The sequence below is a fragment of the Pyrus communis genome, chromosome 14, assembly GCF_041283825.1.
Source record: "Pyrus communis isolate YQ-2024b chromosome 14, ASM4128382v1, whole genome shotgun sequence".
NCBI classification, from domain to species: domain Eukaryota; kingdom Viridiplantae; phylum Streptophyta; class Magnoliopsida; order Rosales; family Rosaceae; genus Pyrus; species Pyrus communis.
The window spans coordinates 10,214,428-10,238,241 of record NC_142578.1 but is presented as its reverse complement, the minus strand read 5'-3'; the positions used below and the strand labels follow the sequence as shown (position 1 = coordinate 10,238,241).

The window sequence follows — 23,814 nt, the reverse complement described above, 5'->3', positions numbered from 1 at the left end:
GTCTAGTAAGATAAGCAGACAAGGATTCATCAACATTCATTCGAGTATATTCAAAATATCAGTGCAAACTTTGTATGGTTTACACTTCTTACTTGTTTGTCCCCTCTGAATTCATGTTGTAAATATCCCAGAGCCTTCGCGGTCTCCTCATTTGAGATTCTAGGAAAATTTTGGTATGAGACAATTCCTTAAGTTAAACAGAGAGCCTTTGCATCCTTCATCAGGTTCTCATTCAGTGAAACCTTGTCTAAGACTGTGGACTCGCTTTTCTTTTCTTCCTCAGTAAGTTCCCTCTTCCCCTTCTTCGAATATGAGACTTCAAATCCTTTTTCAATGAAATCCCAATCCATGGGACTTGAGTATAGCCTTCATTCAGATTGTCCAGAACTCATAATTTTCACCATTGAAAATTGATGCATGAATAAGCTCAGCTTTACTCTATCCAGCCATGTTAGAATTGAAATAGAGAAAACTCGAGGTTTTTGAAGCTCAAATTTGCTCCGATGAACTTTAAACCAAATCGAGTTCTCCATTGAAGAGTACATGGATTCACGCCTAGTGTAGGTGATCAACATGGCCTCAGAGGCCATGTTAGTATTTTAGGTTAATTTTTGTGAATTAAAATAAAGGATTGAAGTTTTGGAGTTCTGGGACCCATGCAGAGAGAATGTTCAGAGGTAGCGGCGAAGATGAGGATTCATTGATTGATACCTCACACACATTGTGTGTGAATATGACCGTTAGAAAGAGGAAGGGAGATCCTTACTCTCACTTACACATCAAACCAATCCTAACCATTCAAGTAATCTACCCTATGAGGTGATAAAGCATGTGTTGAGCTATGACTCACAAAGAAGCAAAACTAGGTGATGATTGTAATCCAATGACTCACATTACACCCATCAAGGAAAATTTAAAAACTGAATTGATTTCTTCTAAGGAAAACTAACGAAAAGTTCAAAAAACCTTTAGTTTTAATGGAAAATGACAAATAAAGGTGTAGTGAATAGTACCATGGAAATGTAAAAATATGGTTTTTCGTTAAAAGTGAACAGTATCGGGAGTGTTTCGTTAAAACTCCCCTTCTTCAATTCTAAGAAATCTGCAAGGATATTTAAACACCAACATATGTGCCCTCTCTCGATTCCTCATAGCAGTGCTGCAGTAGTAGTAGTACAGACGAATTTACTGGCGTGGTATACCTAATGGTTTGGTCAACAAGACGTACGCAAGTTTACGTAGCTCCATACATACTAACATTGTTCGAGGCTGTTAGAGATACTCTTGACATTGTTTCGGACAACATAAGTAGGTCTTGAAGTTGGTCATCGGACAGCAACAAGTTTAGGCGCCTTAGACTTTTGAGATGCTTGCCTCCTAAAATCCAAGGAATCATTTCAAAACGCTAGCTCTCCGGATTCCGCTCTTATTACAATTCTAAACTCAAGAGGGCCCCTCGTGTTCCCTTATATTTTTCACACTTTCTCGTCAGGAATTTAGCAACAAAGAAACAAATGAAGAGAAATTAAGCTGTATATGGTTACATACATCTAAACACTCAGCGGCGTTCCGCCTGTTAGTATTACATATGAAAACAGTAGTTCACAACACTCGTTGTCACGCCTTATTCCCGGAATTCGGCAGCAAGACAAAACACAGTTTATATCCGAGCATTCGTTCACAAACCACAGGCGAATAATACGATTAATACAAGATTTAGTCTCTTCCACATCCTAATACAGCCTCACGGGAAATGCATCGGTCAAATTCTGTTTTTTAATGTTGGTCACTGACTTATCTGTGCCAGGACGAACTGAAGGAACAAGAAGGGTGATCATTGATACTCAAAACTAGCCGTGGAAAATGTACTAGTTTTCACCGCCAATCTCATAGAAAGTAAGTTAGCTGCTCTTTCTTTCGCGATCCCCCTTCCCCATAGAGATCGTTCCACTGCTTCAATTCGTTCATCATGGCTCCCTCAGATGCAAAGCTAGCTGCAACCTGCATTCCCAAGAACAACAAATAAAGCCGATGTTTGAATAGAAGAGAAATAAAAAATAAAAAATAAATCTGAATGGCAACCCCTGATGCGGCAGTAGGTCGGTGAAAAAATTTAAGTTCATGGATAGTGCATGTAAACAACTCGAATGGAAGTTAAATTGGTGAACATACCTGATTCGCCGCCTGCTTGAAGTCTTCCATGTTTAGGGGCCTGAGGGTGATGACTCTTTCCTCTTTAGATTCTTCTTCTGTTTCTGGGACAGCTTCTTGATTCCGTTCTCCCGAAGCATCTTGTGCAGCTCTCTTCTTTTTATCCTAAAAACCAAAACATAAAAGTACACAATGACAATCTATCATTGAATTTTAGTCACTCCAGCATAGAAAAAGCGGTCTTGATATTAACTTTCTTACCAAATCCTTCTTGCTCTCCGCCTTTATTAACTCCCTAACTGGCCGATAGGCAGCTGTTGTACACAAGTTCTGCTCAAAGTAATATCAGTCAGTCAGACCTTAAGATCACTTCCACTAAACCCTTCAGTCATAGTTGCAAGCTCCTTGAAGTCTAGTCGTGCTTCCACCTTCTCTTTCGACAGCAGAGTTCTCAAAATCATTTCTCTGTTCTCCACAGTCGGTAGCCCCACCAAAATTCTGTTTTAACACTCAGTGTTATCATAAGGAAAAAATAAAAAAAAATAATCATGTGAACAATTTTCATGTTGCTACTTCCATTGATGGCACCCGCTATATCTCGCTAACATTCACTGCAAACTTGTTTTATCAAATTTGTCTTAACAATGTCAGTTTGTTATCCTGAACTCCATAATGATAAGATTAGTTAACAGAATATACGACAGCATTAAAAGTTATAAAAGATGCATTGGTACCTTCGTTCAAAACGCCTGATGATTGCTTCATCAAGGTCAAATGGTCTGTTGGTTGCAGCGAGAACAAGGATTCGATCTCCTTGACTACTCAAGAGCCCATCCCAATGAGTCATAAACTCATTTTTTATTTTTCTCATGGCTTCATGCTCTCCAACTCTTGTTCGCTGTCCAAGCATGCTATCAACCTCGTCTACAAATATAATGGTTGGAGAGACTTTGGCTGCGAGAGTGAACAAAGCTCGGACATTTTTCTCATCTTCGCCAAACCACTTGGAGGTAATGGTAGACATGGATACATTAATGAAGCTTGCTCCGGCCTCCCTAGCAATGGCTTTCGCCAGCATGGTCTTCCCACTTCCAGGGGGACCAAATAGCAGAATACCTCTACAAGGCTTTAGTAGGCCTCCGCTGAAAAGGTCCGGTCTACGCAGTGGGAGCATTACCAATTCCTGAAGGGATTCTTTTATCTCATCCATGGCACCAATATCAGCAAATGTTACGCCAATCTCATTTGCTGGTATGACCTCTGGTCTTATGCGCTTCTCAAATTCATCATCGACTTCTGCCTGTTAAGTAGTACATGGTGATTTCTCAATATCAGTACAGGGAAGAGACAACCGCATATATGGTACACTGCAGGAAGCATGTCGGCTGTATAAACAACATACAATCTATGAGTAGAAACACTCAAAAGCCCATGGCATGGACTTTTATGTTTTCTATTAGTAACTTAGCTATCAAGCACAATACATAAAAAACAGAAACTACAAGAAAATTGGTGACTTACAGAAGCTCTTGATACTGGAATTGAATTGTCAGCATCCGTTTTTGCTGCTGCAGCTGTTGTCTCTGCAGCAGTAGCAGTGCTTTTGGTTTTTGTTTCTGTCGTCACACCGACAGACACTTCAGTTCCTCCTTCCTATAATTAATGGATGAACAAGAGAATGATTAATCTAGTACTCCATATGTTATCCACGAGTTATAAAATAATACAATTACAATGCTCGTCCAACATACCTTAGGCACTTCAGCCTTCGCTTCCAGCTTCATTGTATCTTTCCCACTGTATTTTCCCTCTTGGAATATGCTTAATCCATGGGACAAACTGATTTACAGAGAAAGCAGTGAGTACACGGAATGTTCATAGTGAAAAAATCATTATAGGTATAAATTAAAAAAAGCCATACCTATTGGAAGAAATGATGAGTTTCCCATTTCTGTATTCAGGATCTTTGTTATTCATCAAATGATAAGCAACTGCTGATACAACAATTTCTTCTATGTAGTTACTGAGATCAACTGTGTCTGCGATGCAGATCGAACCAAGATCTTCACAATCAAGATCATTAGCCGAAAGTACTTCCACGATGTGGTTTTTGTTATCCTGAACCTGAATCATTCTCATATCCTCCTCCAGTTAAGTCTTCCAGCTGACAAGATGGGATTCATTTTCAGGGGGCTGGATCTCGATGTTGTAAGGTAAAAGAGCAGTAAGCCTCTCCTCCGCCTCTCTGTTGTCACCACTGAGATCCACAATTCGTGAACCAAGGATCAGCACGGCTCCAGATAATTTCTTCAACATTTTCTGGAACAAGTTATATATCCTTTGAGATCTAGATAAGAGCTTGTCAACGTCCCTGAGATACAGCACAATGGGACTAGTACTTGAGACGAAAACCAAAACCTGAAAGCAAATAAAAATTCATCTCACCAATCAGTATCCGTAACGGAGAAGTGTTTGAAAGAAGAAATTTTGTTTGTATAATAGGCTCTTGACTGCCAAAAATCTTAATGTAGCAGAAAAAACATCACTAATTACCCTGTACAGGGACTGTATAAGAAGCTTTTCATCAAACGACCAGCTGCTTGTGCGCTTAAACTCACCTAGGAAACAGAAACGGTTTAGCAGAAATCAAAAGAACAAAACAAAGACAGAAAAAAGAAAACTTGAAACCACATAAATTCTTAGCGTGAAAAATGTATCGTAGGGCATGTGGGTAAGCTAGTGCAAAGGATCACGATGTCAAAACTGATTTGCAATTCCTAAATAATTTTCTTAAACAAATTTTCAAATAGAAGTTCCTTTCTTTTGTTCTTCAAAGATTCAACGAACTTCCATCACAACCACCAGATCAAGTCATACGCTTTAGAAGGCGCACTGTAAATAGATTGTAACATATAAAAGATAAAAAGTAAAGAACTAACAGCTAGCTCTATCTTGCAATATTATTTTTTTTCAGTAATAAGAAGGAACCTGAATTTGCAGAAGTGCTCTGCGAAGCAAGGTTACTGATATTAGCTGAAGCTGAAGCATTCCTACGAAGCATGCAAGGCTTACAAGAACCTTCTAGCCCACCGCCAGTGCAGGATAAATGTATTGTTAAAATACAATCATTTTCCAACAACACCTTAAGCAATCAATCTCATTTTCTAACAACCCTCCCAATACCTTGATCCAAGATCCACACCACTGCTTTGCCTTCGCAACGTGCCTGAAAGAGGATTTCCTGGTGAGTGCTGTGCCCGAGGGTGCAGAACCATACAATACTCTATTTGTAAGAATAGTTTCCAACAATACCTTTTGGTGGTTCCTCCCTTTGCGGAAAGAGTGAAAATGATCCAAACAGGCCAGACAACCGCTCAAGTGTCACCTCTGAAGTAGATCTTTTAAAAGACTACGGCAGATATGATAGCAACTTATAAGTATACGAATAGCTGTATGAAACCAACGTCAAGAAAATTTGGGGCATGATAATGTGAAGAAAACTCGTTTAAAACTAAGATCTCAAGAGGGATTGTAAAAAAAATTGCAGCATCTTATCAATTTTCTTGGATGGCTATGGATGTAGTCTATGTTCTGTCGACAACATAACAGCGAACTTAATAGTGCACATTGTATATTAACCTCCACAGAACATACGGGAAATTCTTTAGAGAAAGCTTACAGATGCTTTGTTGGTATTGCCATATTTGCTCTGAATCTGCACAATCCGAGTAGTTATAAACATTAGCGGAAGAAAAAAGCACGGACAGACACATACGTGTATATTTATATCCATATTATATAAAACTTCTCCCACACTCACCTTTAGAGAAAAATCCGTCACGTCTAAGAGCAACAACTTCGCTTGGAAGTAATGGGATAAAGCCTTGGCAAGTTGTTGTTGGTAAAGTTCTTCAAGATAAAAATGGAGGGAAGAAAGAGAAAAAAGAGTGATTGTAATGATAGTACATGTAAGTACAAACATGATGCTAAATGTTGCAGATCACAAACCAGCAGGTCCTGAGAGCAGAATAGCCCGACTTGCAGGAGATAGATTGCGAGTGTACTTTGAAACCTCAGCTCGCTTAAGATGCACATAGGCAGCACTCGTTATCAAAACTCGCGTCTGTTCACTGTAAATTCATTCATCAACCTAAGTGTGTTAAAATATAGAAAACACTACACCATACAAAACATAGAAATGTGCATCAAGTTTGGTCCTTAAATTATGTGCTCGCGCTAAGCATGCGTGTCCATGAATCGTACAGTGTCACATGTCATGATCCGAATTTTGTGACCAATTTGAATCTCTTATATGTTGAAATCATGCTAAATACACCAACTTTAATCAATATTCATCAATTTTTTTTTTTTAGTCACTGAAACCAAATTTCTAAAAATCACAAACTTGCAAAAATATCCAATTTTGTATTTTTTTTTAATGATATAATGATATATTTACACTATTGGCAATCCAAACACATCGCAGACAATTCTAAGCAAATTCATACCATGAACCATCCATAATAAACTGATATCGAACTTGCTATTCAAATAGCGGGGAATACTTCTAGGCCGTTATTAACTGGCGATCCAAACCCTTCAAAGAATCATAGAAAACAAGATATAATCGAAAATAACTGAAGAATATAGGAATGGTGGTGACCTGAGGTAGTAGGGGAATTGGTCGAACGTGACCTTACTGTCTCTTCCATCAACGATCTGTCGTAGCAACTCCTGCTCCCTATCTGGCGTAATGCCGTTGGACATCGTGTCGTTTACGGTCCATTTGCTCATCATCTGCCCGGAAGCCAACCCAAGCCCCACTCCCACTCCCATCCCCACGCCCAAAGCCGACAGCAATATGCCTTTCTGCTCCATCTCTCTCTCTCTCTCTCTCTCTCTCTCTCTCTCGACACTCTAATCTATCAAACAACGTACACAAATCGTCACACAACCGAAACCATTAAAGTTTCGTATCTAAACACATCAAATTCGCCACAAAAACTCAACCACTGCAAGTTTTGAATATTAACTACTATACCTTACCACCTTTCAGACTCTCAGAAGAAAATGATCAAACCCCACGAAAAACATCAATATTTTTCTCACAAAAACGCTCAAATGCCGAGGTTTCGATATTTTAACAAACAAAAAAAAAATTTGAATACAGTTTTCTGGGTTTGATAGAGAATTGAAGAAAACCCGAAAAAAACAACGAATTTTCTCAACCTCTGATATTTCTTGCTCTGTTTTTTTGTTGTTTCTTTTTTCTTTTTGTTGTCGCCTGTGATGGGGTTTGTATGTATGTGAAAAGGAGAGAAAAGGGTCGGTGCGAAAGAAGCGGATCGCTGGGAGAGAAGAAAAAGGTGGGTTGATGGCGGCGCAGAGAGGGCACTGAGTGGTGGTGAAGATGTATGGTTCCCACTTTTGCAGGACTGTCTCTCGGTGGTTTTCTTCTAGTTTTTAAATACAAGAGTGGTGGGTGTCAGTGTTTTGCAGTTATGGAGGGGTTGGGTTTCGGTTTGGACAGTTTTATTATTGTTTATAATTATGGTCCCTAGGGATTTGAAGAGTCTGACGCCCACTTTAAAATGTTTATAAAAACTCATTCGCATCCAAAATCTTTAAATAGTTGAATTAAGTGTTTAAGGGTTTTTCGTAGAATTATATTTATTTTTTTTTTATTTCAAAGAAATATTTTAATAGTTTTGAATCTTCTCTAATCTTACAAAGGTTATCAATGTTGAATTAAGGATTTAAAGTTTCTTTGCAGAACTATATTTATCTATTTTCTTGACTTCAAATAAATATTTTAATGGTTTTGGATTTTCTCTAAGCCTTACAAAGATGATCTATAAATAATATTCTAGAAAATTAATAGTTCGATCGTCAAATACATGAAAGTGGGTCTCCTAAAATGTGTGCAAGTTGTAAAAAAATGTGGTGTCATATATATGTATACCTTCTTTAATTTTTTTTTTAAATACATCGATATTTTTCCATTCGGCTAAGCCACACAAAGAACAGTCTAATTTGGTGTCGATTTCTTCATTCATGAAAATCGAACCTAAGACTTCTGATCTTCAAGTGAAGAGGAATACCACCAGATCGTAGTAGTGAACAACATATCTTCTTTAATTTGAATAGTCGCGGACTTAGAAATCAATTTGTTTCATTAGTTACTAATTTTTCGTCACAACCATATTGGCTTTTTTTTTTTCCTTTTTTTTTTTTTGAAATAGAAGGAGAGAGGAAGAGAGTGATAGAGAATGTGGGAGTGGGAAGTTCATTTTGTTTTTTTTTTTTAATTTTAATTAGAGATATATTAGGATTACATGTAGGTGGGGTTTCGAAAAGAAAAAAAAAAGCAAAATTTGGCTGTGTGAAATTATATTTCTGCCCATATATTCTTATTCATGTTTTGTTTAATTAGATGGTTAAACTGGTAATTTCATAGGGTTTTGATTGACAATGAGTGTTTTATTAATTAGTAAAGATAATATATTATTAATTATTTTTCTTTTTCTTTTTTTAGGTTCTGCTTGTTTTAATTATTATTATTTTTATTTTTTTGTGAATATACATGTAAAATAATAAACTTATAAGTGGTTTTTTTTATATTACTAGCATATAGGCACACACAAAGTATGTAAGAAAAATTTTTATTTTTGTTTTTGAAATAGAAAGAGAGAGGAAGAGACTGATAGAGAATGGGGAGTGGGAAGATTTTTTTTTTTTTTTTTTTAATTAGAGATATGTTAGGATTACATGTAGGTGAGGTTTTGGAAAAAAAAACAACAAAATTTGGTTGTATGAAAATACATTTATGCCCCATATTTCTTATTCATGTTCTGTTTTAATTAGAGGATTAAACTGGTAATTTTATAGAATTTTAGTTAACAGATGCAGCCTAATGCCGAATAGGATAAGTTTCAGTAGTAACTGCACTTGTTGAGAACTGGTATACCCAATGGCGGATCCAGGATTTTAAACTCGGGGGGTCCCAATAATAAAGGTTAAAAAATTTATAGACAAAAATAACATTGAAAAGTTAAATATAATACATTTTATTCAAAAATCATTTGCATAACAATATTACAAGCTATAAAATTCTAATTTAAGCGTCCACGACGAGGTTTCATGGTCTGAAAATGTTCCATGATAGCTTCATTACCAATACATGAAAAAACATCTTTCTCAATGTAAACAACTAAGCTGTCACTCAACCATTGATCTCCCATTTTGTTGCGAAGTGGACCCTTAATGATATTCATAGCAGAAAATGCCCTCTCCACTGAAGCAGTTGCAACCGGTAAAACCAAAGCCAACTGAACAAGCAAATATACATATGCAAATGTTCGATGCAACCCTTTCTCCACCATTTTCTTAGCAAGCTCATTAATTCCCCGCAATTGAGAAAAATCATTATCAGAACGCACAAAATGAACGTAAATATCAAGTTGATCTTGAAGTGCCAATCTATCTCGATCCGTGAAATCTTTAGGATACATATGAGCAAGGCGAACAAGCTTCTCTTTATCAAAAGCTACAAATGAATCATTCGGACTCAAGCATGCCAAGCAAATAAGCAATTCGGTATTACCTTCAGCGAAGCGATCATCTAATTCTGTAAGTTGGAAATCAATGACCTCGAAAAAGAGCTCCACTTTGTAATGATGATGATTGGTCTTTCTTGGAGCCTTACGCAATGACTTCCCTTGAATGACATATAAATCATCCATATTAGGCACCTCAATTTCATGTTCAACACAAAAAGATGATACTTTATCAACCAAAAGATCAAAATTTTCATCATTCCTCATGCAATGTAGTTGTTCTTTACATGTCTTGACTAAAGCCATTGCATTCACAATCTCTTGATCTTTTTTTTGCAATGCTTGTGACAAATCGTTTGTAACTCCTAATATGGATTTCATCAAAAAGAGGAGGAACACAAACTCAAAAGATTGTAAATCTTTTAATAACTTTTTTGCTTCACCAGCACTATCATTGTAGCAATCTTCAACAATCATGTCAAGCACATCCACCACAGATGAGAACATTGTAATCAAACTAATCAAAGCACCATAATGTGAATTCCACCGTGTATCCCCAGCACGTTTGAGACTAGTTTCTTGATTTAACCCTTGCCCCGTTTCAAGACAATCATTTTCAATAGCTTTCAAGAGATTTTCTTGTTGTTTCTCTCTAAGTTCTTCACGATGCTTACATGAGCATCCAACAACATTTACCAAACTATTAGTCAATGTGAAAAAAGCGGCAACATCGGAGTTTTTCTTTGCTACGGCAACAAGAGCTAATTGTAGTTGATGAGCAAAACAATGAACATAAAATGCACAACTTTCTTCATCCAAATTTTTTTTTTTTAAGGCCATTGAACTCACCTCTCATATTACTCGCACCATCATAACCTTGACCTCGTAGGTTGGAGTAGCTCAAGTCATGTAGTTTCAAGAACTCATCAATGGACTCCTTTAGTTTACTTGAAGTTGTTTCGGTAACATGTTGGACTCCCACGAACCTTTCAATTACTTGACCTTTGTTGTCCACATAACGCAAAATCACCGCCATTTGCTCCTTTGTTGAAATATCACGTGATTCATCTACCATTATAGAAAAGAATTTACTCTCTTTCACTTCTTTCATAATAGCCTTAATAGTTTCGAAGGCACATGAATTGACAATATCTTTTTGAATTGAAGGAGCTATTAGCTTGAGATTTCCCGGAGCATTTTCCAACACAACTTCCTTTATTTTCTCATCATGATCTGCAAGGAATTGCAAGAGCTCTAAATAATTCCCCCTATTATTCGAAGTGACACTTTCATCACGGCCACGAAAAGGAAGGCCTTGTCGCAACAAGAACTTAGTGCAATCTATTGATGCATTCAAGCAAAGACGATATTTCATACACTCTTCTTCTGATTGTTTGATCACAACTGCTTCAATATGTGTCTTTTGGTTCATTAGATAACTAGCCGCTTCTCTAGCTTTATTGTGGAAACTACCAATAGGACCAACATGTTTGTCAAAACATTCTCTTGCATTCTTCCATTTCTTAAAGCCTACCCCAGTGAAGGCATCGCTTCCTAATTGTGAAAAGTTGATTTTAAAGAGATAGCAATGAAGACAAAATGCCGCATCTTTAGATATACTATACTCCAACCAATCATATTCTTCAAACCACGAAACAACAAATCGTCGCTTTTTCTTTGCATGCAAAGTGTATGGGAACTCATACTTTGTAGGCCTACAAGGTCCCATTTGCAAATATGCTCTGCGGACCTCATCTTGAATATTAGAAGGATAGTCCTTCATTCAAATTCTTTTTCCTGGGTCTCTCTCAAGATTATTAAAATCAATGTCACACTCATTTTGTCTTGAGCTCGAACTACCCGAACAAGTAGATGGTGCTATTGGCTTTGGCTTGAAAAATCTTTCCATATTTCTTATTTCTAAACTACACATTTAACCAAAAACACAAAACATATACCAATCAACCAATAAACAAAAATTCCATCTAAATTTCAATTATAAAATGAGTATACAAACATAAAACACATCAACAATCATATCAATAATAGACTAAAAATCTCCACCAATATCTAATATAATTTAATTGAGATTAGATTAGAATACCAAAAAACTTTCTTGAATTTGGAACCAAATAGTGGTGGCTTGGAGAATGAAACAAGTGGAGGTATAATATTGGAGTAATGTAATTATAATATGGGATTGGGTGGGATTAGAAATTTAGGGTTTTGGGTGAATATAAGAAAGATGGGGGGATTAGGGGAAAAAGAAGTGGAAGGAACGGGAAAAGGAGAAGTGAAAGGGATGACAGGAAAGATGGCCCATGTGGGGCTGACTTTCAAAAAGAATATGTAATCATGTTGCAAACGGTGGACCAATTGCAAATGTTGATTTCATTGGTTTAACCAAAAAAAAAAAAAAAAAAAGGGCCAAAACACTGCGTTTTGGACCAATTTTTTTAATGCCCTGTTTTCTTTCTTCTCCCCTGTTTTCTTCTTCTCCGTTGCAACCCGCAACCTGCTGCTGCAGCAACACAGACAGTCTGCACAGGCCTCGTGTTCGAGTACGAGGGGTCCTCCGGAAAATTTCTAGCAACATTTTAGGATGGCCGAGGGATCCTGGGACCTCCCAGGACCCTCTGTAGATCCGTCCCTGGGTATACCCTTGAAGTTTGGACCCCTCTACCAACTGTACTAGATTTTTCATTGTACTAGATTTTTCATTGTGACCGGTACATGAGGTGGTACATCACGTGTCATTGTACAAATTATGAGATATGTGTACTAAAAAGTTAATAAGTTAAAAAATGAAATTTCTCACCAATTCTATTAAAACACGTAATGTACTACTTGTATTCCTGTGACAATTAAAAATTTTTCCTTGCGTACTCGTACCTTGACCCTTGAAGTTTGGGACCCTCTTGGTTATGGATTCATGTAAGGGTGACTTTCGACGGTTGTGATGAACTTGTTAAACCTTAATAATTTGGCACGTAGCTATGATTCACAGGTATCTGTGAGTTATGCAATGCATGCATGTTTATGTTGTAACGTTCTTATGTTATTTGGAAAGCGATATTAGGAAAAAGAAATTCAAACGCAAGTTTTCAACTGCAAGTTTAAATCACGTGAACAACGATGTTTTGCATGTGTCGTTGTATATATGCTTGTTCAGTTGCTAAGCCATTTTTCTTGTCAAGAATTATGCCAAGCCCATATCAACATATTTAGTTTTCAATAAAATCACCAATAAAAACTATTTGTGATGTTCTGAGATATACAATACTCTAAAGTAGCATTGAAAATCTTAATAGCCAAACCGCTTCGAATAAGATATGCATGGAATTGAAGTTGAGTTTGGCCAGTTTCTCACTTCCAACATTTTGCACGCTAATCACCATTTATTATGGAGTACAATATGGACCGGTAGATAGGTTTTCTTCGCTTAAGTTCTTTGATTTGTAGAAGGCCAAAATCGTATGGTAATGCTGTTAGAAGTAACGAAGCTATACTATCTCGGGAGACCACTAGATATTAATGAAGTTGTTGGAGACACAGACTCCTACAACTACTTCAGGTCAATACGTGACTTTGTCGCTTTTTATATACATGAATTCTTATTGTTAGTCAATTGTGAGGTTGAGTTTATCATTCCTTCCTTTTAGTATATAAGTAATATCTTTTCTTCAGAAAATAAAATAAAATAAAATCTCCAATCTGTATTGTATACAAAAACTGCATAATACAAACACATTTTTATTGGCCGAAAAGTTCTTCAATTGATAGTTTAAATTAATGTAAACCTGGGCCAAAGGATAAGAACAAAAGTAGTTTAAAATTTTACTTTTTACGAAGTTCAACTTAATTTACTCGCCGGGGCAAATTTGAAGTAATTAAGGTTTCTTGATAAAAATTAACTGAAAATTTGATATTACCCCTTGAAACTATATTTTCCTCTATTAAAACCCATCTTCTTTTGTTTTCTTAAATAAAGCCCATTGACTAGCCTCCAACTAAACAAATTCTTTAATTAAGTTTGACTTTTCAAATTGTGTATTTTTCGAATGCCTAAACTACCCCTATTAATACTTGGATGGGGTTTTTGGATCAGTTACTTGTTATATCCATTTAATTAATTTTATATATTTTACAAAATAATTCATGCCATTCATTGTATATTCAATGTATTAACTTTCAAATTGTTCTAACGTGCCAATTGAAAAATAATAATACTAATTTCATAATTTTGTGCATTACATATATAAGTTAATTTACCTACCAACACAACAATAAACCTAAAACAGCTTCGGCTAATATTCCAATCCCTAATACACAAAACAAAAGCCATATGTTCTGCACAATTCTTACCTACAAAATAATCTAATTTACCTATTACATCAAACCAGAATTTAAAGGGTCTAGTTTACTTTCAAAATGATCTAATTTACCTACATGATTTATGTGCATTAGATTAAAAGTTTATTTAATTGCCTACAAGCATAAAACCACAACATTCGAACATTATCTAATATTACTAATTTTTTTTTTTGGAATAGGTAAATTAATTTAAATGTAGGTAAATTAGTATAATATTAATAAGTAGTTAAATTAGTATAATATTAATAAGTAGGTAAATTAATTTAAATGTAGGTAAATTAGTATAATATTTTATAAGTAGGTAAATTAATTTAAATGTAGGTAAATTTGTGACAACCCGTTCCAAATTTTACGTTTTTATTTTATTTTAAAAGCGTGAATTTACGAAATTGCCTTAGAGGCAAGGACTTTGACTTCCGTTGACCATCAACTTGAAAGATGTGGGACTTATTCTTTTAGCATATCCTCGTAGTACTCATTGGTACGAATTTATAGGCGAAAGCCGTTTGCGAGTCCGGATTATAACGGTATAGTTACGGACGTTCGAAATTGGTTATTCAAGGTTAGTGTTTATTTAAATTAAATCCCCACTTTGTGGGGGAAGCCCAATCAGAAATGGAGGGAGGAAAAAAAAAAAAAAAAAAAAAAAAAAGGGAAATGGGTTTTCGTCCACCTGCACCCACCGCGGGTGCCCATTTTCCAAGGCCGATTCCGGCCAACTACGGTGGCGTTTTTCGATGCCACCACCACCATCTTGAAGCTCTCATTCCCCTCTACAAAACCCACCCAAGAACCACCTTGATTAACCATGGGATGTGGAAGTTTGAGGCCACGAAAGTTGACGAAAATCAATGGTGCTCCGGCCACCCTTCTCAATTTTCCGGCAAATCGGCAAAGCGATGGCCGATTCCACCACTTGGGCTTTGTAGCCCATCATCCCAGGAGCAACACTCAACCAACCTTGACCCCGTTGGACCACCGTAGACGACGAATCGACGTCGGGAAGTTTTAGGCAACCGCCGGCTTCATGGGCAAAATTGACCATCTTCCGTCCACTTTTGGACTTCGTGGCAGGGACCGATCATTCAGGACGCCTCGATGCGCGTGCTAGAGAAGTATAGCGTGGACTCCAGGTGAGTGGATCTTTTCCTTTTTATTGTGCATATTATTGAGAGTTCTATCGATACTTTTAAATTGATTAGATATATTACCTTCATATAATTATTGTGAATGCTTGAAGTACCTATATGAACTACGAATGGCTTGATCCCTATTTAGGGTACGTAGGCAGTCTAACGAGACGTTAGATGCAGCCATAAAATATTTGAGACAAAAGTCTTGCTTGGGAAATTGAGTAATGCGAAGGAAATTGGTAAAGACAAGTTTTAGTTTTGTGAATTAGTTAGTTAAACTAAAGTTAATTGGGTTGTCATGGATAATTATCCCTGAAAATAAGTAGTTTGGGAGTAGGGCGTTACTGATTGTACACTTCACACCATATTGTTTATAATTGAAAATGCTACGACATGGTTGAGTAGTAGATTGCATCATGATATATCCATATGTATATTACTTGCATATAATTATTGGGAATGCTTTCAAGTGCAAAGGTGAACTCAGGACACCCAGGTAAGTTCAGGTGAGTTTATGGTACTAGTTGAATCGATTACGTTATAGCATGACTACAGTTATGAGTTAGGCAACTTCGATACTGTCGTACTGGTTGCCATGAGTTGCACATGTTATATTGAGATGCATTGAGAGCTCATAAACCTGCACCCCGGTGTTAGTGCTCCCACCCGTGGCCAGGGCACATTCCTTCACGTGATGTTCACCTCCCGCACCTTATGCTCACCTTGGATCCAAGGTAGGTGCACAGTCCTGTCGTACAGACCACCTTAGGTGGTTCCGACTCGTAGGTGACCCGCGAGTATTCGCCCAGTCTTCACGTGATCGTAGCACTCGAGCGTATTTATTTACACCCAGTCCTGTCGTACAGACCACTTTAGGTGGTTCCGACTCGTGTGCAGGTATACTTATTGAGCTATATGCTAGCCAGGAATGATGAGATATGGATAAGTCGTACAGGTCATTATAGATGACTCCGACTTATATGCTAGCCAGGATTGATGAGATATGGATAAGTCGTACAGGTCACTATAGGTGACTCCGACTTATATGCTAGCCATGATTGATGAGATACGGATAAGTTGTACATGTCATTTTAGATGACTCTGACTGATATATTACTTTGTATTGATTTAGTCCATTTGGCCTACTTATTAATGCATGGTGGATTTGATGGCAAACCGTGGTTTTGGTCATTTCTGAGTATGGTTTGGATATATGTATATATGTTGTACTATCTTATGGAAAACGATACGGGTTTTACATTTAGGGCATTACTTTTAGAGAGGTAATAACTTTGGGAAGCTTGGTTTTATTGCTTACTCACACCTTCTGTTTGGTGCCCTCCAGGTTTTAGCTGCTGAGTTTGTATCGACAAGAATCTATGGTGAATCTTAGTATTAATGGATATTTCTGAGGGTGTGATTCTTACCCACACTACTGTACCTTACTTATGCTCTGACATCGCGTGTGAAATGGGTTCGCTCCCACTCATAGCGCACTCTGGTACTTAGACACTTTTAGATTCAAATTTATTCACTTTTTATACACTATCACATTTTATGGCTTCGTCACCTTCCAGGTGTCGGCCAGCACAGCTCGATTCAGGGTCCAAGTGGACTTTCTGGGTCGGGGTGTGTCAAAATTAGTATAATATTTGTATGTAGGTAATTACATGATTCAAAATGCAGGTTTATTAGTATAATATTTTATAAGTAGGTAAATTAATTTGTATGTAGGTAATTACATTATTCAAACAATATTATTTTTTCTGTACAAGATTGTCTTTCTCTTTTAAATTTGGTAAATTAATTTATATATGTTGCTAATATTTATGATACAAGAAAGATAAAATATCCATATGGATTTAATTGCTCATCATAATTAGGATGAGTAATAACATTTATTGACCAAATTAGGATTCTATGGCATAAGTTGTAATTGTATTGTAATAGTTGGTCATATATTTGTCTACATGGTAGGCTATTTGAAATTTGGATTTTATTTGAATGTTTAAATTTAGATGGGTTTTTATTCAGAAAATAGGAGTTTTAAGGGTCTATATTCAAAGAACCCTAAAATTAATGGCAACATATATAAAAAGTATCTCAACAATAAAATCACTTCTCACATTAATATAAAATTTATTTTCAACACATTAACATATACAAGACATATAAATAAGGATTAAATAAGAATCTTTTTTGCATAAACTTGTATCTTTCCTAGAGATATCAGGCAAAGTTGCCTCGGTGAGCCGCAGCAGAAATGGCAGGCAAAGTTACCTCGGTGTGGATAAATCCACAACAGCTTTAGCTGGTTGTATTTGCATGCACGTCAGCAAAGCATTGTCATGCAGAACAAGTTGCTTTGCAAATTGTAATTAGTTACCTGTAGCCCGCACTCTCTCTCTCTCTCTCTCTTTCTCTCGCTCTCTCTCTCTCTCTCTCTCTCTTATTATTAAGATGCCAACTTGGCTTCTGGATTGCCATGAAAGCAAATATCCCTAACAATTTGTTCCAGAAAAGCCACGCTTAAGAATGTAATTGTGTAAAGAGTGTTGATAAATTCATCCTACTATCTTATTTTCCCACCCACCTTTAATAAAAAGTTAAGTACTAATTTTATCCTCTTGTAAAATGACATATAAAGACCAATGAAAAAAAAAAGAATGACTTGTATCAATTTTACTCACTCTCTTATTTCTCCATCCTCTCTCACTTCAAATTTGTATTGTTATGAATTATTTCTGATTTTATTTTGGTAATCGATTTTTAATTATTAGTCTCAGTGGCTCTTATATCGATGTCATTGTTTTGTAATAAGTTGCAAATTTTCACATTCAACCAACAAAACCTTTGAGGCAGGTTTTAATTTTTTGTTTGGTACAGTGCATTTGATTATGGTGTGGGATTTTTTTGAGCGGTGTAGATGCAGATGAAGGAGTGGGTATTTTGGGTCTGTCAAAACGAAATTGCGTTTGGTGTTTGTTGTCGTAATAACGAATTAGCTATTTCGGTTGTTTGGGTTTGATTTCGTGAGCTTTTTGAGGTTGTTGATTTTTTTTGTGTGTGTATTTTGTGTTCTTTGACATGGGGGTGGTCAAAGAGCAGACAACGGAGATTGATAGAGAAGAGGAGAAAGAGGGGTAGTTGTGGGCAGGGATCAGTGTAGGTTCTGGAGTAAGACGCAACGGAGGGCAAAGAAAAGGAGTTCAATAGAGAATGAGTTTGTTTATCCCTCATTTCAATCATATTTTTGAAATTTTGATCAAAATAAAAATAAAAAAGAAAGACCTTGGCGGTTAGTGAAGGCTTAGTTGGGTTTATGAGCACTTTAATATCTATTCTTCTAAAGAATTTAAATATATATTGGAGGTTATTTTTGAAAAATGGTGGGTGGGAAAATAACATTTTTAATTTTTAACTTTTTTGTGATGGGTGTGATTATAATGTGGGTGGGGAGATAAGACAATGGGGCGGGTCTAGTAGCACTCTTGTGTAAATCCTAATGTATCTAGGAGTATCTTTGTATATTCCCTTAAGTAGTTTAATTACTATTAGAGTTGTAATCCTAATAGGGTAAGGATTTAATCTTCCCTACTACTATAAATAAGGCATAATAGGGTGATACAACACAAACTTCAAAATTACATATCTCTCTTCTCTCTCTGTTGCAGCCGGCCCCTCTCCCTCTCTGTCCTAAATACAGTTCAGCCAAATAGGCCTACAACACGTTATCAGCACGCTCTTACCAGAAGCTAAGAAACTGAAGGATTGTGGATGAGGCTTTCTTCTACAAAGTCAAAGGATTTCAATTATTTTCTGCCAATCAAGTTCTTTTAAAATAAATTAAGATATTTGAAACAACCTTGAAGCATGAAAACATTCCACATGATACATGAACCCCCTATATTTACATTTTCCCTTCAATTATATATATTGTATATATGTTCACATATTTTGTCAATATATATACTTGTTCATGCAATATACAATTATGCTTTGTGGAATTTGCAAGTCAAATCATCAAAATTAATTTAGAAGCACTTAGGATTTTTAACCCTAGAATTCGAAAAAAAAAAAAAAAAAAATGGGAATCAATGGGGCATAAGCCGCAGCCCATCACCGTGCCACCGCCACCGTGCCTTGTCGCTAGCTTGCAGCCCAGCCACGTGGAGCACCTTGGGATGACATCGTTGGACATCTAAATCACACGACAACAGCCCTTTGGGCTTTGCTGCGCATGCATGACACCCAGACCTTTGGCCTTGTTAGGGTTTTGAAACGGGCATGCAACCCTAGCCTATTCCAACAAGCCTACAGCTTGGTTGGGCTCACCTATGCCCTCCTAGCCCATCTCCAGCAAGCCCGATGCTTGCTGAGCTTGTCCCACTTGCAGCAAGCCTACTTACTTGCTAGGTTCCTAACCCTTGGCCCAAGATCCGAAGCCAACCCTTTTGGCTGGGCTTCTCGCACCCAAGGCCAACACCGAAGCCAACCAACGACTGGGCTTTGCGCGTATATCCATGGCTAGCTTTCCGAGTTGGCTCTGTATTCCCCTGCACTACTAGCTTATCTAAGACCCTAGCCCATGGCCTGCAGCCATGATTGGCCTACCCCGTAGAAACTCGTGGCCCACTAAGCCCTTTTAGGGCCTTGCCCTGCACACGGCACCCAAGCCCACCGAGATTGGGTTAAGGTTCTTCGAATCCAATACTATTTTCTTGGCATTCTTTATAATTTTAACCCGAATGTTATAATTATTTTTTGCTTCTACAATCGACCCTGTATGGTCCGATCTATTGAATTAATTAAAGTGGCCAACAGTCTATTAATCTGACAATTAATCCAAAATTATTGGCATGAAGCTCACTTTTTGGCAATTAATTATTCAATAAATTATTTCGTTTCTTTGAACCGTTGACTATCTTTCGTATTCCCGAAGCACTCACACTTAGGTTACTGAAGCAATCCACAAATCCACTACACTTTATTGTATATTGTATTATGTGTTCTTACAGGTACCCCTATATATGAACTGAACATCCATAACTAAATCAAACTTGTAGTTTCAAATTTAGTGTCTTTGAAAAACCCAAAGTTTTCATTCAAAACTTACCACATGAAACCCATAGCTTTCATGCTTAAATTAAACCAACACATGTCTATAGAACCCAAATGTTCTACTATATATGTCTATGGTTTTCCATACGACTAACCACATTTTGTTGTATCCTCCGTCTTAGGGACATGTCAAACTTGAATAAGCTCAATTTCACCGCTTTGGAAGTCTCTGGAAGAAGCTACCTGAAGCGGGTTCAAGACGTGAAGCTCCATCTTACTGCAAAGAGTCATAGAGCTACTATCGAGGAGCCAATCGACGATGAACTCGTCAACAAAGCTCAAAAAGCAACTGCTATGATCTTCATCCGCAGACATATTTATAACCGAGTACCTCATAGAGGAGGATCCACGTACCCTCTGGCTTACTCAGGCCGATCGCTTCGATCACTAGAAATACACTTACTTGCATGAAGCAAGACACGATTGACAGCATTTATGCTTCTAAGACTTTAAGTTTGTGAATGAATACAACTCTGAAGTTTGTAGAATCCGATCACTACTTAAGTTATGTAACGAGGACTTAACTGAACAGGATCTCCTAGAAAAGACCTATTTGACCTTCAATGCCACCAATATTGTCTTGCAGCAACAACATAAGGCATAGAAGTTCACCAGACTTTCGGATTTGATATCTGTTTTACTACTCGTTGAAAAAGCATAACCAACTTTTGATGAAAAATCATCAAGCTTGACCCACTGGCTCGAATGCCTCCTTGAAGCGCATGCAACCAATTCTAATAGCCACAACCGATGGAAACCCCGTCGTGGCCGTGGAAAAAGGCAGCAAGCCCCACCATGGTCCTAAGGTCAACAAAACAGAGGTCTACCCAATGGAGGAAATTTGACTATGAAGCGCCACCTTTTACTGGGCCTCAAACTTCAAGAACAAGGGAAAAGCTACCGTTTATTCGGCTTCCATTGAACTAGACATGTGATATCATTGTGGATCAAAGGATCATTGGTCACGCGTATGCCGAGCTACCCTCGAGGCTATTTCCAAGTATCATTTCCATTGTGAGTCTAACTTTGCGCTTGTAGAACTTCTCGAAGATACTATTACAACCCTGAAGATTTCATATTTTCAAGAGGCATCCGCTCCTATGGAAGAATAAAGTTTTATTTTTCTAAGACATGTTAAGGCGTTTTTACACCCCTAGTGGCCGAATCCCTCTTAAATTTTAGGTTTATGATTTAATTTTCGAACAATTTTTCTAAGACTTTTGGAATTATTTGTTTGGTTTTGGTTTGTTTTGAATTATGGATAATTATTTTATGGACATTATTTCTCGAATTGATTAATTGAATGAATGGAATTATATTTATACATGTGACCAATTCAATTAATTTATTTCTAGGTATAACTAGTGGGGAAGTTAGTTGTCTGGCTGAGTGTCACCACGCACACAATATTGCGTGACAAAAATACTATTTTACTAACTTCGTACCTAAAAATGCACCTCTGACAACCCTCTCAGCCCCATCCAACCTGATAGAAAGATACAGAAAGGCCCATATTATGTTGTCTAATGGTACTGAATTAACCACTAAAGAGGCACTCTATTCTCCACGTTTCGGAAGAACATTGCTGAGCTTTAGAGATATTTGAGATAGTCAATATCATGTTGAAACCATTGAAGAGAATGGTTCTGAATTTCTTTGTATCACTTCTTACAAATATGGCCAGAAGCGTATTCATGAAAAGCTGGAACGTCTCCCGAGTGGGTTGTACATAACAACAATTCGCGCTATTAAGACCCACCACGTGGCCGCCCCTATGGCCGAGTTTCAAACCATTATCCTACTTTGGCATGATCGAATGGGACACCCTGGACGCGATATGATGCATCGTATCCTTAAACTATCACATGGGCATCACTTGAAATCTTATCATGGCCATCCGCTTTGCAAAGCATGCTCCTTGGGGAAGTTGAACATTCAACCCTCTTACAAAGATTATTCATGACCCCTTTAAGTTTCTTCAGAGGATTCAACTTTCAAGGGGATATTGAAAATGGCTTGAAAACTTTGAGTTTTAACGATAAGGACAAAATTGTGGTTTTTTGTTAAAGTGAACAGTCCCGGTAGCTTTTCATTAAAGTTCCCTTTTTAATTTTCCCCTGAGATTTTTTCTCAATTTCCTTGAGCTTTGTCTCAAATTTTCCCATGAGTTTGTCTCACTTTTAGACTTCATGTCTCTCTTCTCCACCCCTCATTCTCCTTTGAACGTTTTTTTCTAAAATCAAAACTTCATCTCCCCTCACTTTTCCCTTCTGCCTCCCTTCCCCATAAACCATCCCAACCCCATCCTTTGCTTTGATCTGCATGCTCTGGGCCGAATATGGTTGCCAACTTTATTTCCCTCCCTCACTGTCCCCCCCTCCCCCTCTCCAAAATGACTTGTTGAATTTCCATCGAGGCCAAATGGATTGCAGCTTCGGTGAAAGTAAGGGTATTTTACATACCCCCTTAGCCTCACCTTCTATCCATGTGTTACTATGCTTGTATATATTTGCTAGGATTCATGAATGAGATTTGGAACTGGTGACCATCTTTTGGTTCTACGTCTTTGGTGAAGAAATCTGGATGTGGTGTGTTGTGGGTTTGGTACTTTTGTGTTGTGATGTCTTATTCGTTTTCACCACTCGGTCGTTTTCTCTAGTGTTGCCGCTTCGGTAGCTGCTGGTAAGACTTTCGTGGCGGTGACGGTGGCGGACACTACTTTCTGCGGTTGGAAATTAGGGATTTGGGTTCCCGTTTTAGTTTATTTAATTGGGTTGGCTTTAATGTATATGTTTCCCCCCAATGTATTTGGGTTATTTTCCCTTCCTTTGAGTTGGCCTATAACCTACTATTGGATTAATGCATTTATCTTTTTAGACAAAAAAGAAAAGACAATAAACCAAATAATGCAAAACTTAGTTAAATTTACCAAATATGCATACAAAAATTGACACAAATAAGACCACTTTAAACAACCACCAACCCTCAAATTGTGGTACAACTTAGTTGAATTTACCAAATCTGCATATAGAAATCGACACAAATAAGACCCCTTTAGTTTAAACAACCACCAAAACCCTCAAATTGTGGTAGAGTCAGTGAATCTCTCCCCAAACCTAAAACAACACCATGAGATCACAAACTACGTAAAGTTATTTTTATCCTTGATTAAAACAAACAAACAAAAAAAAAAAAAAAAAAAAAAACGTAAAAGTATCAAAGAAAGAGCTAAAAGGAGCAAATGCCATTTACTATATATTGGAGGCTCTCCACCATCTCTAAGCTGGAAATCCATCTCCTTGAACAATCCACGTAAAAGAATCGCGACTTGGAGTTTTTTGTATTTTGTGCGAATCGAATCCTTCGTTCTGCACAAAATGTTGCAGAAAGAAAAAAAAAAAAAAAAATCAGAAACCCTAACCTTCAATTCCAAAGGTAAAAGCAGCCCTTATGTTTTTCATCATGAGATGTTGAAGGGG

At 37.2% G+C, this 23,814-nt stretch overlaps 2 protein-coding genes and 1 pseudogene across 3 annotated transcripts; all 3 read right to left on the bottom strand.

The window, feature by feature from the left end:
- Window positions 1–1,515: 1,515 nt before the first annotated feature.
- On the bottom strand, window positions 1,516–7,568 carry LOC137712250 (uncharacterized; annotated as a pseudogene). Its single transcript, XR_015955540.1, has 15 exons — window positions 6,815–7,568; window positions 6,160–6,281; window positions 5,972–6,060; window positions 5,831–5,866; window positions 5,464–5,560; window positions 5,324–5,377; window positions 5,140–5,229; window positions 4,705–4,769; window positions 4,073–4,569; window positions 3,903–3,990; window positions 3,673–3,804; window positions 2,886–3,451; window positions 2,413–2,649; window positions 2,173–2,316; window positions 1,516–2,001 (listed from the first exon to the last, which is right to left on the bottom strand). The product of XR_015955540.1 is annotated as an uncharacterized LOC137712250 (transcript).
- A 1,695-nt stretch (window positions 7,569–9,263) lies between these two features.
- On the bottom strand, window positions 9,264–9,677 carry LOC148691208 (uncharacterized). Its single transcript, XM_088683944.1, has one exon. The coding sequence runs from the start codon at window positions 9,660–9,662 to the stop codon at window positions 9,264–9,266; it is 399 nt and encodes a 132-aa protein (XP_088540070.1). The 5' UTR covers window positions 9,663–9,677.
- Window positions 9,678–9,690: 13 nt separating this feature from the next.
- LOC148691207 (uncharacterized) lies at window positions 9,691–12,411 on the bottom strand. Its single transcript, XM_088683943.1, has 4 exons — window positions 12,216–12,411; window positions 10,557–11,261; window positions 10,138–10,453; window positions 9,691–9,697 (listed from the first exon to the last, which is right to left on the bottom strand). Exons 1-4 carry the CDS (start codon window positions 12,409–12,411, stop codon window positions 9,691–9,693), a joined length of 1,224 nt encoding a protein of 407 aa, XP_088540069.1.
- Between the last annotated feature and the right edge of the window lie 11,403 nt (window positions 12,412–23,814).

Coding starts and splice junctions, on each gene's coding strand:
- LOC148691208 (XM_088683944.1), bottom strand. CDS start 9,662: ATGTATCCTAAAGATTTCACGGATCGAGATAGATTGGCACTTCAAGAT.
- LOC148691207 (XM_088683943.1), bottom strand. CDS start 12,411: ATGAAAAATCTAGTACAGTTGGTAGAGGGGTCCAAACTTCAAGGGTAT. Junction 11,262..12,215: donor GCTGCAGCAGCAGGTTGCGG/GTTGCAACGGAG, acceptor TTTCACAATTAG/GAAGCGATGCCTTCACTGGG. Junction 10,454..10,556: donor TGGTGCGAGTAATATGAGAG/GTGAGTTCAATG, acceptor TTGTTGCCGTAG/CAAAGAAAAACTCCGATGTT.